Genomic DNA, 12,622 nt, shown 5'->3' with positions numbered 1-12,622 from the left:
GGGTTGCAGGAAACAGTGCATTAACTAAAATTTCCAAATATGCCTGGACAATTTTTATAGTGCAGTGAATTCACATGATGTTTAATTTATTACTGGGTAGATACAAGTTTAAAGAAAAAAATTAAAATTTGATTATTTTCTTGAATTTCTGAGAAAATGAAATCCCCACTTGCTAAATGAATTTTCTTTCTTCTTTGGAGGTGTTGGAGAAAATTTGACAGATCCATCTGTTATAAAACCTGAAGACAAACAGTAAGTTAATTTATGATGTTATCATTTAGAAAATTGCATTTAACACACTGTACATGGTTTTCTAAAAATAACTTTTAAACATTTATATTTCTTGCCTAGATCCTAGAAAGGTTTTGAGGCAGGTTTTATTTAAATCTATATCCAAATATAAATATCCAACTACCATACAATAAAATACAATAAAATTTAAAATACAGTAAGATTTTAAAGAAGCATAGATTAGGAAACGGAGGCAAAGAGAAAATATGGAAATAAAATATGATTAAGTCTGGAGTTGTTAGTACACATAAATGGAAATTCTAAAGACCAATACAGTAGCATGAACTTTGTTGCAAATTTGACTCTGAGTTTTCTAGTGGCCCAGACAAAAGAGAAAATGTGGGTAAGTTCAGCCTCTATAGGATTTGACATGGAAACAATTAACGTCATAGGAGAAGCAGAGTTTCCTTTGTCGTCTGCACAATGGAGTCATTGCATCTTATCATGGGCAGCGTCTTCCATCACATGCCTATAAAACGAAAACTGAGGGCATAGAGTGTGCTATTCAGTACCAGCAAATCTGTGAGAGGCCAAAACAATGGGGCTTAAATATGAAGCATCAGATTGTCTGTTAACTCAGGACTGAAGTTTAAACTATATAGAGTGATGAGTCATCTGCCTGTCCTTTGGATTTGCATGGGCATTTTATCCCATAAGCAGACTTTGGGAGGACTTAGCAGTAGAGCGTCTGAGATGGTATTCTTCTGTTAAAGGTGGAGTAGAAAAGAAGAAGTGCTGGTGCTGATTGAGGACTGATCAGTATGGCAGATGACAGTGGATCTCAAACATGAACTTTCATTATAATCACCAGAACAGCTTGTTAAAACACAGACTGCTGTGTTTCTGATTCAGTGGGTTTGGGGTGGAGCCAAATAATGTAACAAATTCCAAGACAATTCTGATGCCGCTGGCCCAGAGATCACACTTTGAGAACTGCTAGCATACAACATTTTTACTTCTTAGTTGTCTTAAGTGTCTATACTTATATATAAAATTACCTAAGTGGTCAATCCCTATACAATAAAATCTGAAATGTTTACTTCCCTCCCACAGGAATCATATTGTAAATATTCACTGCTTTGATGCTCTGCTTTTTACTGAACGATTAATCCAAATATGGTCTCATCTGTAGGCTTCTATGCAGAGATGTCTCATCTAAAAGTGTTTTAGCTATTTCTTTGGTCTAGGTGAGCTAGAGAAGATAAAGCTGATCCATATTGCTCCTGTGATCACTTCCTGTGATATTTGAGCATGCACTTCATGTTGTAACCCTTAGGGTACAGATAAAGGCTTTATTATTTTTCTCTTGAGGAGAGCTAAAGTGTTTTTAGCTAAGAATATTGTTTCTTCAGTACTCTTGTGTGCGCAAATGTTTTTAGTAGGAACCTTGTACAACAAATACTTCCCTTATAATTTCATAGTGAAAATTTTTTTGCATATTTACTTAACCAAGTTTATGTATGGGCTATCATCTATTAAAGTGTGACCTTGGCTTATGTCATTTAATATGACCTGAATATTTGCATCTTTTAGAATTCTAAGATTATATTATCCAACTTGACAGTTGAGTATTTAATTGCATTCTATAGGCCAGTAGGTCTCAATTTCTATTAAGGTCACTTAGGGAAACTTGAAGAAAAAAAGCTGCTGAGAATTGGCATCAAATCAGAATCTTGGAGGGTAGGGCCCTGATGTCTGTATTTTTTTAAAGTTCTCCATGTGATTCTAATAGACAATGCGGGTTAGAAATGTCTGTCTTATGACAAACTTTATTTTTTGTGACTTGAGGGTGGAAACTCTGGAAACTGATAGGATGGCATCTCTATAGCCTGCCTGGTTTTGTCAGGTCACCGAATTTTGGGCACAGTTGGTCTTCATGGTGAAGATAACAAGAAGTACTATTTTCTCACAATTGTGGTGAATTACATCTAATGAGTTCAGTGGGCTCACGTTTTCAGATGTCTTTGTGTATTAAACTTTTGCTGCATAAAGTGCGGGCCGTGGACCAATCACATCAGCATCACCTGGGAGATGATTAGAAGTGCAGGATCTCAAGACTCTCCCTGAATCCGAATCTTAAGTTTTATACGGTCCTCAGGTGGTTTGGTGTTAAAGTTTGAGAAGCACCAGTTTCAGCAAGTGCTTTCACATGCTGTTTATTTTACCCTTAACCTCAACCTTGGCAGTAGGCACCTTCAACCCCAGTTCACCATGAGAAAACTGAAGCTCAGAGAAGGTGGTAACTGCCTATGAGGAGGAGGTCTCGGTGAAGGGAGTAATCGTCTGCTGAAAGAGAAGATGTTGTGCTGCAAATTCTGGCATTGCCTCTAATGCCTCTTGTCTCTTGACTTTCCCCAACCTTCTGCACATGAAGGTAAAGTCATCAGGCCTTTTCTGCCAAATCCCGGTTAATCTGGCCAGTTAACTCAGTTCTTCAGGCCATTGACCCTCAGTGGAGGCTGTCTCACTTACTGGTAGTTTGGGATTGCATCTTTTCTCTTACTGCTTGATGGTTTTGGACCCTTGACAAGTATGAAATTATGACGATGATATGTTCTTTAGTAAATCTGTGTATACATGGCACTAATTAGCATTTCCTCGAATGTGGAACCAAGCTACCACCTGTTTTTCCTGTGCTGTGAAAAATCTGGAAAATAGTTGTATTTCTTTTTAAACTTTGTTATCTGAGACTGCAACATTGTAGACATGCTGTAGAGTGTAGACGCAAATGATTGTCCCTGCCACTCTCTTTCACTCTCCCCTGCACAGGGAGTGGTCGAACCCCTAATAGACACATTTTATAGTAATTTTGATTCTTTTGTCTTACTTTTCACAAAGCTCGTAGAGGGAAACCATTTTGCTAGAGCTTGCATCTGAGAATCAATGTTATGTCTCTAAGTTGGGGGTTTTCATGCTTTACTGGGAGGAAAGAAATGGCAGGTATGGCATGCAAAAGAGTGAAATATTCCAGCAGGGTCATACTGAAGAGACTATAAAGGGGATTCTTCAATGTTAAAGACTAAAATAACACCTTCATTTTTCTTTTTTTGAGGAAGATTAGTCCTGAGCTAACATCTGCTGTCAATCCTCCTCTTTTTTGCTGAGGAAGACTGGCCCTGAGCTAACATCCATGCTCATCTTCCTCCACTTTATATGTGGGATGCCTGCCATAGCATGGCTTGACAAGCAGTGTGTAGGTCTGCACCCGGGATCCAAACTGGCGAACTCTGGGCCGCTGAAGTGGAGCGTGCGAATGTAACCACTGCACCACCAGGCTGGCCCCAACACCTTCATTTTTTTACTTTATTGGCATCATAGAATTCTGATACTAAATATCGAGCAATTCTACTCTTTTACCACATTCAGTTTCACCTTATTGAAGTGGTTACTTACCAGATGGACTGAGAGAGGAATAGTTAACAAGAGGCAGTTTATGCAGCCCGGTAAATACCACCAGAGCCATACTTTGTACAGGCAATTGAGTGACTGGGAAAGTTAATCCTGGGTGTCTGTTCGCTCTCTCTTCCCAAGAGATTCTCTCCACCTACTCGCCTCAGAGCAGGGAGGCAATCTGAGATCAGACTGACATCAGCTCTCATTCTGTGCTTGGCACATCTTCAGAGCAGCTACTGTTATTCTGCCAAAAGGAAGTGGAAATTGAGATAAATGTTTCAATACTAGGATGGAAAAAAGTTCATTTTTATACCATGTCCCTTTTGAAAAACCACATTCCTTAGAAGCGAAGTTTATTGTTTCCTTTTGTGATAGTTTGCTTTTCTTTTTTCTTAAGACGTGGTATTTAAGAGCAGTAATTGAGTTCAGATTTTAAAATGTGCTGTTTCCACTCTGCATGTCATTAAAATAAAATATTAGCTTTCATAAAGTTGTTGGGAAGTGTTTCTGATGTGCTCTGTTCCATGGTGTGTAGAGGGTCAGCCTGAAGAATAATGGTTGTGCGTGATCTGATAATGGTTGCACATCGATCCTGGAATCTGCTAAGGATCTATTATAATAATAGCGTATTCAAAATGTGTCTAATATATACTGATTTTACTTGTAATTCTGTCACCCACATTTAGCATATGTAGTTTATTTCCACAAAATCATTGTCTCGTAATGGTCTTGTCTTTCCACAAAGAACTGAGCTATAGCAATTTGCAGGGTAGAGAGTAGCTGTCGAAAGAGCCCTGAGTACTGACTGATGGAGGTTTTTGTCAGGGATTTGTGTTTGAGAACATTGGTTATTTTCAGAAAAGTATCTGGGTTTGAAACAATGTATATGAGTCTTTTTAGAAGGTGTGTTCCGATAGCAAATTTATCTTCCTTTATACCTTACCTTTTGGGTTTTCTAGTAGAACATTTGGTAATGAATGTCATTCTCTCACCCCATATGCATTAAAAAGGGTCTTACTGTATTTTGTTTTAATGTGGTACATAGAAAATTCACTCTTCTATCAGATTCGCGTTGAAATGAGTTTCTCAGTAGGTCCTGGAGTTGGGTACAAAGATTTAAGTGCATTTGAATTTTAAATTTGCAAACCTAACATTGTTGCTTCCCCAAAGTGCTCTGTTCTTTGTTGGCTCCTTCAAGTTTGCCGGGTTACTAGGGGATACTGTTCGGTATCTCAGAGAATCCCAGTTGAGCTCCTTTTTCTTAGTTGTGATCTAATTGATATTCTGATATTTCCTCTAGATCAAGAGGAATGGTGTTTGGACCAGCCAATTTAGGGGAAGATGCAATTAGAAACTTCATTGCAAAACATCGTTGCAACTCTTGCTGCCGGAAGCTCAAACTGCCGGGTAGGCCCCAAACAATTCCATCTTTCTCTAAGTAAATCTCCCGTAGAACAACATCCATTGTAACCTGGGGTAGAGCAGAAAATCTTAATCACATTTTTATCTCAGTCACAGTTGAGGCTTGACTTTCTGACTGCAAATTTTTCCAGTCTCTAAAGGGATTTTAAAAGGACAGGGATTTACTTCAGGTTCTGCCAAAATGTGATAAAACAACATTGGGCCCAGTACTTGTCACAGTCTCTCCAAGGGAAAAGTTCCACCAACTTAATTGGGGTAAAATTGGACCAAGGCAGGTCTCTGCATCCACCCCCTCCTCTTTGGGTCCTGTGTGGTGCCCACAGTATTTCTCTTCTATCCTTATTTACTCACTGGTCACTTGGGAGGGTGGGGTATAGAGGGAAACGACAGTTATCACTTATTACAGTGTTTTTCACTACAAAAGCCCTCCACTTTAAACATACATTGCAATGTGTATCTTTTAATCTGATTTGATAATGTGGCACACTTTCTCTGAAACTAATATAGTCACCACAGAAAAATATTCCTAACATAAAAGTAAGCAGCTGGAGGTCTCTGCCCCTCAAATTGGCAGTCCCAGCTCTGTTACATTCTTTTCTTTTATCTCAGAAGGGATGCTTTATCTCTGTCTCAGCTTGCCCACTGTTTTTCTGAGGTCATGCCAAACTTGTGCTTAGAATGGCATTGCACATATTTTAAGCTGAGTAGCCCTTCCTGCTTTATAATAAATGATGATACTCGGAAATGGAAATCAGTAAAAGATCGTCATCCATTGTAGCTTGGAATGGAGTAGGTTTAAATTTACGACAAAGAGAGGCAATTTCTAATCTTGTCGGAGTTAGAGGTAGGAGTTGCTCTTGTGGGTAAGACATAACAAAAGACTGGGATGTGAAGCAGGCTTTCAGTGAGAAATCGCCTCTCAGCCAGGGGTGGTGGTGCTGGTGGGTATGCAAGGTGGGGAGGTCAGACTGGAGCAGTAAAGAGAGGAGACCATCACTCTCATCTTGTAGCTGCCCAGGACTTGTTCTCTCTGGGCAAAGAGGTCAGTCTATAGCACATTGGCTGAGATGCCCACTGGCATCCTCTCTGATCAGAAGGAGCCCACGATGGAGCTGGGCTGGACTGAGTGACATCAGGCCTCCAGGTAATGGCCTTACTGGGGGGCAGGAACTGACACATATCTGAGTCATCCCATGATTGCAAGCTGGAGTTGGGGGCATTAACTCAGTTCCTCAGCCCAGGTCTGATTCACTGTACCCTGGAGAGGGCATCCTTCCATTCTTGAAGACACAGGGGCTGCATCTAATCAGCAGGAGAAAGGGAAACTTCAGGCATAACTCATTGCTTCCTTCCTTGAGTCCAGTTAGCTCTTCTGTATGATTAAGTTTGAGTGGTTTTTTTACCTATAATGGTGGGTTTTGAGCGAGTAATTCAATAGTTCCTCCATTTCTAGACCTAATTCTTATTTCCTTTCAAAACCTTAGTTAACACATGTAAGTGGAAATAAGAAGTATCCTCATTTACTCAGACGTTGAGTAATCTGAATAAAAGAAGTTTAGCCTGGAAAACAGGATTAGGGTTGATTTTTCTTTTTGTTTATGTTTTACTTTTTTTAAAGGGAGGTAGTTTAGGATAATATATAAAAGCATGGGATCCAGAGCCAGATAGGGAGAGCTCGCATCCCAGTATTGCTTTTTACCTGCGATGTGATGCTGGGCCTTGGTTTTCTCATCTGTAGACTGGGGATAGTAGCACCTATCTCATGAAGTTGGTGTGAGGATTGAAGTAATATATGGATATGTTCAATAAATGTTGATTATTATTAAACTATAATATGTATTAGTTTTATGTGCAGATAATCCCTGTTTAACATTGGAATATGTGTTTAAGGTTAACACATTTAATCAATAAAGTACAAAATGGTATGCTGACATTTAAAGCCTATCCTTCTCCATACATTTTTCCCCAAAGGTTACCCATATTAATATTCCCTTTCGATAATCTTCTTTTCAAATGGAAGAAGGGGGCTTTAGGAAGCATAAGATCCGATAATTGGATGAAGCTTTTATAGGCAATGCCAAATCTGAGGTACAGCTTTGTTCCAGAAAACCGACCACTGAAATCTCAAGTCCACCATTTTGGCTGAACTCACTGGCCCTGCCCATCATTCAACAGTGAAAATGTCCTGTTTCCTGTTTGGCTTCACTTAACTCTGGCCCATTGTGTCGTATAGGGCATTACATATTGAATCAAGCAATCACATCTCTCCTTCCCTGTCCCAGTGATCATAAGCCTTAAAACAGCATTGGGGATTTAGAGTCAAACATGGCCATGGGGGGAGTTTAGACAGGGTTGAGGGTTTGAGTTTCACATATCAGTGGACTGAGGAAGCAGAGTCCTCTCTGAGCGTTTGGCAAAGCCTAAAGTCCAGTCTATCTGTGTGAACATTATGTTCTTAAGGATCCCCTATAACCGTCTTATCTTCCTTGCAGATTTAACAAGGAATGACTATTCCCCCGGAAGGATAAATTCCACCTTTGGACTTGAAATCAAAATAGAACCAGCTGAGGGGCCTCCAGCAAGGAAAAAGGATAGTAATTCTTCAGAAGACCTCACACGATTGTAAAAAGAGTGAAGATGACAACCCTTGCCCTCCCTTCCATGAACTCTATGGTAACATAGATTTATTGATGTAACATTGATTATGTCAGAGCTCTGTCAGGGTGGCCTTGCCCCATGGGCCTCCTTGGGACACGCCTTCTGAGCCTCGTGTGTCCCCCTGCCGGAAGACCTCGTTGGTATATGATGAAAGGGTTCTCCTAGATATTCGCCTGTGTGGAGGGTGCTTTGCATGTGTTTGTCATCCTCAAGTCCCCCAGGGAGACACTCGGACAAGTCAGCTGGGAATACTGCTCCTTCGTACCTCATTGCTTTAGTTGGTCACTTAGAGCAGACCAAACCCTTGGAGCAGAACGCCGGGCACTAAAGAACCAGGGAGATGATTTAATTTATTTTCTCACTATGTGTGCAGACTCTAACATCCACTGGTATTCATCACCTCACCCACATATTATATTTATGTATATATGTACATAAAAAGGTTATTTGACGTCCTCCTCTGTCCTTTCCCACAGCATAGGGCTTTGAATAGCAATAATAAGGAAAACAATGTGATGAGGGTGTATTTGCACAGATTGGAGCACACTCCTGCACAAACGAACCAGTAAAAAGTTGGTATCCTGGAGAAATCTAGATAGGTTTAAGGTATTGTCAGTGAATCATATGATGCCTGGGTATTTCAGGTTTTTCAGAAAGAAAGGAAAGGGGTGGTCTAAAACAATAGCCCTTGTATCTTTTTCTTTTTGAGGGGAACAAGGATATGCAATAGAAATTGTTAAGAAATATTTTCCCTTCCTGTAAACTCAGGGGTACTGTCAATTAGAGAGTTGACTAAGCCAACCTCTAAAACATTTCTCCCTTTTCCAAAGCTGTGTGTATAATATTACAGACCAAGTTACTCTATGTCAGGTCCTATGGGGAAAGATGGGGTTTCTGACCGAAAACGTGCTTTAAAGGTGTTTGCTTTGTTCCAGTACAGAGTTCTGGAGGCTTAAAGAGCATCGTAGGGTGTACCTGAGAACATGTAATCAGTTTCAGAGGCCTGAAGGAAGGACCCCCAGAAGCTACACTGAGCAGCACATTTTGGGGGTCAGTCACTCCTCTTTTATACTCATTGGAGTTGCCCTACCTCAAACAAGCACCAGCTTTTCTCACAGGGAAGAGATGGAGGGCTAGGAATCCTCTCCCTTCTCCCCCTGCATCTCCTTTCCTTCTTATAAAGGGTTCCAATCTACCAGCAATAAAATTCCTGGGTTTGAAGACCTTCCAACTTATCTTTCTCCCTTACATTAGCTGGCTTGCTGGGTTTTTTTTCCCCCCTGAGGAAGATTTGCCCTGACCTAACATCTGCTGCCAATCTTCCTCGGTTTGCTTGAGGAAGATTCACCCTGAGCTAACATCTGTTCCAGTCTTCCTCTATTTTGTATGTGGGTCACCAGCACAGCATGGCCGCTAATAAGGGGTGTAGGTCTGTGCCCAGGAACTGAACCAGGGCCACCAAAGTGGAGGGTGCCAAACTTAACCACTAGGCCATGGGGCTGGCCCCCAGGCTTGCTTTTAAAATCAATATTCCTGCATTCTTAGGTTACACTTTCAGGGGAGATGTTGCCCAGGCATGGGGGCACAGAAGGCCGAGGATTTAGTTTGCCAAGGATTGAGTCTGATTCTTGTGAGTGTGAATTTCACAAGGGCTAACTTATACCCCTTTTATTTTGGTCTTGGGGGTTTCAGGAGGTGGGAAATTTGGGTGATTTCTTGATTGGCAATGAGGATAAAATGTTAATGCTTTTTTCGGGTCTTGACTGCTTTATCCTACTCTGCGAATCAATAAGGGGTCATCAGTACTCACTTCAGTGATGTGTTTAACAACAGAAAGAGGCAGTTCGCCTATCCAAGGGCCAAACTGAAAGCATTAGTTCATTAGCCAAATATTTGTTACCTGGAATGGAACTTGAAAACAAATACATTTGATTTCAAATTTCTGTGTCGTGCTTTTTTTCTTGCTTTTTTTTTTTTGAAGAAAAATCACCAGAATAGCATTTTAAAAAGTTGTTGGGCAAAGCTCTGCTGTGGGATTGCTGGAGTGCAAATACTGATGCGACAGTCTTGACTTTGAGTGATTCATGACCATAATAGGGTGGAGTACTCATTCATTCATTTGGTTAATTTTCTTCAACAGGTATTCATTTAGTGCCTTCTCTGTACTATGTGAGTGATGAAGATGCCGTGGACATAGCACTTCTTTGCCCTTGAAAAGCTTTATGTCTTTCATTTCTTTCTTTTTTTGTTGTTCAAAGTTGGGATTTCTAGTTGATGCTAAAAAATTTGACTTCTGGGCCAATGTTGAATCTGGAGATGTGTCCCATCCCCTATCTGCCAATGGGCAGCAGGTCCAGACTGGGCTAAGAGAATTAGGGCAAATAAGAAGACATAGGCAGGGCTGCTTTTATGAACCACTGAGGAAAAATGGACTGCATGATCTGTGTCTGAGCGCAAAACCCATCTCGCATATGGAATGTGAATGTGGGGACCAGAGAAGCAGCCAGGCTCCTGGAAGTCCTTCCTGAAGGCATCCTGTGCACGGGCACTCCTTTCCATGAGGCTGTATGCTCCCAGAGTGCTTCTGCTCCATGATTTCTTAAATAAACCCTCTTGACAGCTCTGGCAAATGAGATCAGATGTAGTTTTGGGTGTTTCTCACCCTGTTATTATGTTCTGTGGCTTTGCAAAAAGAAGTACTGGGTGACCAAGACTTCCCAAACAACCATTTACTCAATGTTTAAAAACAAATTCTTTTTTGTTTTGGTGGTTGGTTGTTGCTGTTTTAGATGAGACAGACCACTCAGGTTCTAGAAGTCATGACCCGGAAGCCCCTGTCTTGGCTGGTTGTCTTTCTCTGTCAGTCACCAGCATCATGGACAGAACATGGCCCATAATAAGCTTTCAACATTATTTGTTGAAAGAAATAATAAAACTTTCAAATGATAATGGATTTCATTCACTAGGTAATAAATCAGATTTGCATTTTTAATCTAGAAGAGAATGATTACCAATTCCTTAAGACCCAACACTATTCTTTTGATCTCTCTCTATTTTAATTTTCCAGGAAATAGCTTTTAACAACCTACACCTTGTCTATTGAATTCTCAACCAGTTCCTGCCCTTATCATCGTGGTGATGGTACCAGAGTACAGTCCTTCTTACTGGGGACTATTGAAATGAGATGATAACTTCCCAGAAACTGCCTAGAAATAATCATCACTTTATTACCCTTTGAAAAGAAGATTGATAGAAAAGTCATTTGAAAGATGGTTCATTACCATGCCCTAGTGCGGTTTCTTTACTCACATCTCTCCAAAGCATGAGAAAGGGAGGATTATTCTCTGAGGTCGGAATTTGAAGGCTGTGTGTTTGCCTCTTTGAAGTCTTGGTATTTAATTTTCTGTAGTCATTTCTTGGGCAATTTTCTAAGAAACTAGTTGAAGCTAATTTATCATAAGTTAAAGTCAAATGACAGAAAAGATTTTTTTTCCCCTGAACAGCATTTTATTCCACAGAGGTTAGCTTCTGAAGGAAAATGAGACTTAAATAGCATTTCAAATCTCCAGCCACATGGGTGAGTACACAGAATAGAAAGGGTTCCGGAAACCACACTGATTTTTTATTTAGCACAGTTATTATTTTGTGACTTTTCTTTCTAGACCATGATGTACAGATAAAATGTATTTTTGTGAGATACTCTCCTAAAAGCAATTAGTTAAGTTGCTTAATTTTTCAAAGAGAGACTTTTAGTCCTTGAGGGATAACGAACCTTGTCTCTATCGTTGGCAGACTTTGGTCTACCTTTATTTAATTTGTTTAACCTTTCTCTTAACCCCTAACTCTGAGGAGGTGAGATACTTACCTTTTCAAATGAAGGTGAACAATAATGACAGAGCGTTTATAAAGTAGTTTGAGAATCTAATTTCATGGCTTCTGTGAGCATGGGATCCAGTTCAATAAATAATAAGCGGTTTCCATTTTTTATGTGATCATTATTTAATGTTTACAGAGGATGCTCAGTGGACCTGTTTCAGTATAAATACAAAAGTAGTTTCTGCTATTTATCCCTTTCCAAGAGGAAAAAGCTCATTGCTCCCTTTTTGTTTTGAAGCTTGATTACATAGTTCAAAATCAGGGAGTTCACCATGGCACAGTGTTTCCTGTTTCTTTTGTTTTTTGATGGATTTAGGTTTTCGTAGCTAATTTCTTTTGCCATCTTCTGCCCAAAGAAAGCCTTCCAGAAGTATAGCCCAAACCTTGTGCCATCATTGGTGACGTTTTTGGGTATGAAAGAGAGCAGGTTTAGAATCTTGTTACTTCTAAAGCTTGATGTTTTACAAAAGTTTTAATGAGGATTTAAATTTTATCAGTATAGAGCTGTTTAGTAATAATGAAATTCTGGCCTATAGCTTGCCAGCGTCTTTTAGCAACTGACTTCCTTTAGAATTCTTGTCTTCTCCTAGTGATTTTTTTCATTGTGAACCTTTAGAAATTCCATTTGCTAAATTAGTCACAAAGTCTTTGCAAATGTTATGGTAGAAACCCTTTGCCTAACAACTGTCCAAATGTGGACATGACAATTTTCTTTTGTTGGGGTTTGGAGGAATCGTCATTGGCGTCATGTGGTTTCCCTTTGACTTCTAGTGAATTTTTTCTCCTGTATCCTATTGATCACCAAGTAAGAGGCCACAGAGCCTCAGGATACTTTGGTAACCAAAAAAAATGCTTGGTGTGTGTTATGGGCCAAATTGTGTCCCCTCAAAATTCATGTGTTGAAATCCTAACCCCCAGTACCTCAGAATGTGACTGTATTTGGAGATAAGGTCTTTAAAGAGGTAATTAAGGTTAAATGAAG

The 12,622-nt window shown here is 39.9% G+C and overlaps 1 protein-coding gene across 3 annotated transcripts in view; it reads left to right on the top strand.

The window, feature by feature from the left end:
- Positions 1–9,707, top strand: part of TRPM6 (transient receptor potential cation channel subfamily M member 6) — a 165,585-nt gene extending 155,878 nt beyond the window's left edge. For all 3 annotated transcript variants that reach the window (XM_014735413.3, XM_023627203.2, XM_005604949.4), the window contains exons 37-39: positions 201–252; positions 4,985–5,091; positions 7,599–9,707. In XM_014735413.3, the coding sequence (XP_014590899.3) occupies positions 201–252; positions 4,985–5,091; positions 7,599–7,732 (293 nt within the window). In that variant the 3' untranslated portion in view covers positions 7,733–9,707. The remainder of the gene's footprint in view (positions 1–200; positions 253–4,984; positions 5,092–7,598) is intronic.
- Positions 9,708–12,622: the final 2,915 nt, after the last annotated feature.

This window comes from Equus caballus, chromosome 23, assembly GCF_041296265.1.
Source record: "Equus caballus isolate H_3958 breed thoroughbred chromosome 23, TB-T2T, whole genome shotgun sequence".
NCBI lineage: Eukaryota > Metazoa > Chordata > Mammalia > Perissodactyla > Equidae > Equus > Equus caballus.
The sequence above is the reverse complement of the archived record's forward strand: the minus strand, read 5'-3'. Positions and strand labels throughout refer to the sequence as shown.